The following is a 5,616-nucleotide window of genomic DNA, read 5'->3' as shown; positions in this document are numbered from 1 at the left end:
CAGCTGGCTACGGCTCTGATAACAGGGGAAGTGCTGCAATCCATAACCGCCAATCGGAATCCATCGTTCACTAGACTGGCTCCGCTGCGTGCTCGTGGTGTATTGCTGCTCTCTGCATCGCCTTGCTAGATAACCTTGACGCCTCCCCATTGTCCTTTGTCACCTTCCAGGATGTCGTGTTCATTTGGTGAGAGTTTTAGGGTCGGCTTCTTCTCCGGAGCCGTGGCTCTGAAAGTGTTCGGTTCTTGGGACTTCAAAGTGAACCGGATCCGATGTGTGCACAGGCAGAAGGAGAACATTTACATGCAGCTGAAGGTGAGTCCACATTTGTCAATGACTTTGCTAGATGAAACATCTCCCACTCTCTGGTCCCCATGGGTAGCCTAATCTCAGCCTAACCCTAGAGCCTTGGGCGTATAGATCAGAGAAGATGGTCGGGTTGACCCACAAACACACATTCCCATCTTCAATCTTCAGACTCTGTAACTTTCCACTACGACATAGGCCTCCACCCCTCTGAGCCATACCAAAGAACACCAATAGACTTCCATAGACCTTCTCCATTTTGACTCTCTAAGACAAATATTGCCATTGTTTTGGCACCTCGCAAGGTTCCTTCCTCTAGACGATGCAGTCGTCCTGTAGAGTGATCCTTCCTCATTGTAGCGTTTTAAGGAAGGGACATGGTGAGACTCCAAAGCGTTGGTAATATTTGTCTTGGGGGATGTTGGAGAAATAAACACATATTCTTCTTTCACTTCATGGTGAGACATCTTAGAGAAGAGGCTTTGTTGGCCCTAATTCCACATGGCACCAATGGCGGAGTATATATGTATGTTCCTGCTCCTTTGTATGTTCAGTATTGTTCAGTAAAAACTATTGAACAAGAAAACTGTTGTACGGTTGGCCATATGAACTAGAATTACTGCGGCATCCATCTCCGGTTGGCCATACGAACTAGAATTACTATGGCATCCATCAACGGTTGGCCGTATGAACTAGAATTACTATGGCATCCATCTACGGTTGGCCATGTGAACTAGAATTGCTATGGCATCCATCTACGGTTGGTCGTATGAACTAGAATTACTATGGCATCCATCTACGGTTGGCCGTATGTTCTAGAATTACTATGGCATCCATCTACGGTTGGCCGTATGTTCTAGAATTACTATGGCATCCATCTACGGTTGGCCATGTGAACTAGAATTGCTATGGCATCCATCTACGGTTGGTCGTATGAACTAGAATTACTATGGCATCCATCTACGGTTGGCCGTATGTTCTAGAATTACTATGGCATCCATCTACGGTTGGCCGTATGTTCTAGAATTACTATGGCATCCATCTACGGTTGGCCATGTGAACTAGAATTACTATGGCATCCATCTACAGTTGGTCGTATGAACTAGAATTACTATGGCATCCATATACGGTTGGCCATGTGAACTAGAATTGCTATGGCATCCATCTACGGTTGGCCGTATGAACTAGAATTACTATGGCATCCATCTACGGTTGGCCGTATGAACTAGAATTACTATGGCATCCATCTACGGTTGGCCATGTGAACTAGAATTACTATGGCATCCATCTACGGTTGGTCGTATGAACTAGAATTACTATGGCATCCATCTACGGTTGGCCGTATGTTCTAGAATTACTATGGCATCCATCTACGGTTGGCCATGTGAACTAGAATTACTATGGCATCCATCTACAGTTGGTCGTATGAACTAGAATTACTATGTCATCCATCTACAGTTGGCCATGTGAACTAGAATTGCTATGGCATCCATCTACGGTTGGTCGTATGAACTAGAATTACTATGGCATCCATCTACGGTTGGCCATGTGAACTAGAATTACTATGGCATCAATCTACGGTTGGCCATGTGAACTAGAATTACTATGGCATCCATCTACGGTTGGTCGTATGAACTAGAATTACTATGGCATCCATCTACGGTTGGCCATGTGAACTAGGCTTGCTACGGCATCTATCGTTGGTCTGCTTTCATTCTCGGCTTTATTGGGTGTTCTTTGCAGGAGCTGCTGAGCGAGCTGATGTGCGAGCGCCGTCCTGATCTCAGGAAGAAGATGCAAACCATCTGCATTCACGTCTTCTCCTGGACTCTGTGCATGGCCAGCTGGTTGGGCTCCGCCGTGGCCGTCTACGTCCTTTCAGAGTATCTGCACAAGGTACGTTCTTGGTGGACTCTGCTTTCACTAGCCCAGGGACTTGTGTTGCTTGGGGCCGCTCTGGATCTGAATGGATCCTCCCCCCGGGGTCAGGTGTTGGCTTCTCACAAGTGGTGGGATTGGCGGTTCGCCGCGGCTCTGACCATTCTGCGTTTGTGATTTGTGCAGGATCATCGGGCGCGGATGAGGAGTGAGAGAGACCTGGAGGGGGAAGCCATGTTCCTGTTGCTGCCGTTGGCCGTGTCTCTGTGTAACCTTTTACTGCCGTACATGTATCACGCCCTGCGGCGCTGGGAGCGCCTGGACTCTCCTATACTGGAAGTGTACATTGCCATCTGCAGGTAAGAGTCCGTATCTAAAGCCACCAATAACGTCCTCTATTGCAGCTTCCCAGTCCTTGCATGCGGCGGCTGCATTCGTTTATTTATCCCCTTTATCATCACCTGGTGATCCTGCCAGTAACACACTTCCTGTCCTGGGGTGACAACACTCACCCCCCATACAGTATCAATGGAGGGCGACAAACAGGAGGTTTGTTGGGGCTGCAGAACACCTGCTCCCCTCCTCATCTACATAACATAGCGGGGGGTGAGCTGTAGTTCGCAGGGCTGATAACAGGACTGATAACAACTGTCATCATCACATAAGATTTCTGGCAGGATCAACAGGTATGTTTTTTGCCCTTTGCTGAGCAGATAACTGTGAGCTGTAGCTCCCTATATACTGAGCTTAGGGTGACGGAAGGACGCTAGTTTGTGTCCTCCCGTCATGGGGAAAAGCCCTGACCTCGTAGTTCTCCTTTAAGGGACCAAGTAAGAGAAGGACATTTTTAGGGTTTACATCGGATTTGTCTGGAAAGTGTGACCACCTAAGAGCGCAGAGAGGGAGCGCGCTGAGGTTGAGAACATGGAACCCGATGTGCGGGGGAAGGGTTGGGGAGGTGTATCGGCACGCACTAGGGCCGGAGGGGCCAGGATGGAGGGGACAAATCTAACGATCAGAAAACAGGGACGCCCCCTGCTAGTCTGACGCCAGCAAATGTAAAACATGGGAGCCGGGGATTTCATTTGGGAGACCCGTCTCTGTGACACATGCCCATCACATGACTCGTTCTCCTCATGAATATGCATCCATATGTGGAGTATTGGTTTTAGGCGGAGTACTTCTTTAACATTTAAGTTTTTGTTATTGTTGACGATCTTGATGAACGTTTTTATTTTTTTTACCAGGAATCTTATGCTGAAGATTGTCGTCCTCGGCGTTCTGTGTTACCACTGGTTAAAAAGGAAGGCCAATCACGCGGAGTATAAGGTTTGCCATCCGATTGCATTCACGTTCCAGGGGTGACTGGGCTGTCACGCCAACATGGCGGTCACTGCCGGAGAGTTGAGCTGGCCATTAGCGGCTCCAATTTCAGCCAATTTGCACACAATCAGATGAAATTTGGGCTAGGGGGAGCCCTGCAAGCCCCCCGGTCCAAATGCGGCCATAGAAGTCAATGGGACCGTGCCATAATAACCTGCGCCAACGCTCGGCATGCGGCACCGTATGGTAAATGTAAGGCTGGGTTCACACCTAGGCGTATCGATTATGCGCGTTTCGTGACGCACGTTTCTACCGCGGTAAAAAAACGCGTGACAAACGCGCGTTTCCGAGGGCTACCTGGCTGTATCCCAATGGAAACTCGCGACAAAAACGCCCCAAAGAAGCTCCTGTACTTCTTTGGGCGTAGGGCGTTTTGTAGCGCGTTCATACGCGCTGTAATACGCCCGGGTGTGAACCGTACCCATAGGAAACAATGGGATTTCGGTGTTTGAGCGTTTTGCAGAGCGTAGGAACGCGCTACAACACGCCCAGGCGTGAACCGGGCCTAAAACCACCTTACCGCCTCCTGAACCTGCAAACCGACGTTCAGCCACCTGTGAGAGGCGATCCGCCGCAGACACCTTTCTGAGGGGTGCGTAAAGTCCACCGCCTGTGTCAATGAAGCCCAATGCCCTAATTCACTGCCGTGATCTGCTGGAGGCCGGTGATCGCCGACCGGTCTTGTTGTCACCCCTCGCGTTAGGTCATAATAATCCTTTTGATGGAGCCAATGGGGAGTCACTAGGAACTGACGTGGGAGCTGGAAGTACCACCGTCCCCACACTACAGACCTGAAGATAGAAGACTCGGGACACGGCCCGTCATGTGACTGCGGATTTGGGCTTGTAATAATATATGTTGCGCATTAGCTAGAAGCGGGATCAGGGAGTCGGTATTGAATTGTCCGGATTTAAAGTGTATTTCCACTTTTGCAGTCAAATTTGCATACCTAAAAAAAATGTATTTTTTACCCCAATATTTCTGCCTTTTATAACCGTTTCTGTGGAGCGGGATCACACACAGGACTCTACGGGCAACTTGAGGGACAAGACATAGAGATGGCACATTATTATACAATGCATCACCCAAGCCTGGAGACCTTTAACCCTTTGTTAGGACAGACAGTGCTAAAGACCGGGTTAAAGTGACGCTAAACTCCGGAGTGAAATCTTAAAAATCCCCCCCGAGTCCCCGAACTCTGAACAACAATGTATCTTATTTGTGTATCACTCGGCTGGAGATCCTCCAATCATCTCTGACACTGTCCTTCCTTCTGGAGGGGGGGCTACGTCTGTTCCCCATGGTCCCTGTGTGTGTGGTAAAGTAGTCACCGCTCCAAGCTCCGCCCTCCGGGATGGACTACAATCTCATGTTTACTGATTTGCACTGAGATTGTAGTCCATCCCGGGGGGGAGGGGGTGCTTGGAGCGGTGACTACAACACACACAGGGACCATGGGGAACAGACGTAGCCCCCCTCCAGAAGGAAGGACAGTGTCAGAGATGATTGGAGGATCTCCAGCCGAGTGATACACAAATCAGATACATTGTTGCTCGGAGTTCGGGGACTCGGAGGGGTTTTTAAGATTTAACTCCGGAGTTTACTGTCACTTTAATTATGGCAAGTGCAACTCCCCAGCCCCCTCATGAACTGTACAGAGAAAGGGAAGCTACGTAGGAGATTTCAGTCCTGGTGTGTTCAGAAAAGGCCGGCGATTTCTAATGCTCTTCTCTGTAGATGGGAATATGGAATGGGTGTATGAAGTAGGTGTTGGGACTTTCCTACCCACTAAAAATGAAAAGTTCATAGGAGGATGACATGAGAGCGGGCACCCTGCGGATTTCTCATTCATGAGACCTTTTCTGTTCTTATTATAATCTACGTCCTGGTGCTGAGTCCAGTATTTGTTGTGTTTCAGTGCTGGGAGACGCTGGTGGGTCAGGAGTTGTACCGCTTTGTCATCATGGATCTGATTTTCAATCTGCTGGACACTCTGTTTGGAGAGCAGCTATTGAGGTAAATCTGTCAGTTCAAGCTGTAGCTGCACCC

The 5,616-nt window shown here is 49.0% G+C and overlaps 1 protein-coding gene across 1 annotated transcript in view; it reads left to right on the top strand.

Moving 5' to 3' along the window:
* TMC6 (transmembrane channel like 6) overlaps window positions 1-5,616 on the top strand; it is a 55,470-nt gene that overhangs the window by 21,733 nt on the left and 28,121 nt on the right. Inside the window, exons 11-14 of the mRNA XM_018572833.1 lie at window positions 2,050-2,202; window positions 2,371-2,543; window positions 3,432-3,513; window positions 5,486-5,583. Coding sequence (XP_018428335.1) covers window positions 2,050-2,202; window positions 2,371-2,543; window positions 3,432-3,513; window positions 5,486-5,583 — 506 coding nt within the window. The remainder of the gene's footprint in view (window positions 1-2,049; window positions 2,203-2,370; window positions 2,544-3,431; window positions 3,514-5,485; window positions 5,584-5,616) is intronic.

The sequence above is a fragment of the Nanorana parkeri genome, unplaced genomic scaffold, assembly GCF_000935625.1.
Source record: "Nanorana parkeri isolate BGI_ZX_2015 unplaced genomic scaffold, ASM93562v1 scaffold2145, whole genome shotgun sequence".
NCBI classification, from domain to species: domain Eukaryota; kingdom Metazoa; phylum Chordata; class Amphibia; order Anura; family Dicroglossidae; genus Nanorana; species Nanorana parkeri.
Note: the sequence above shows the minus strand (reverse complement) of the source record. Positions and strands in the feature narration are given on the sequence as shown.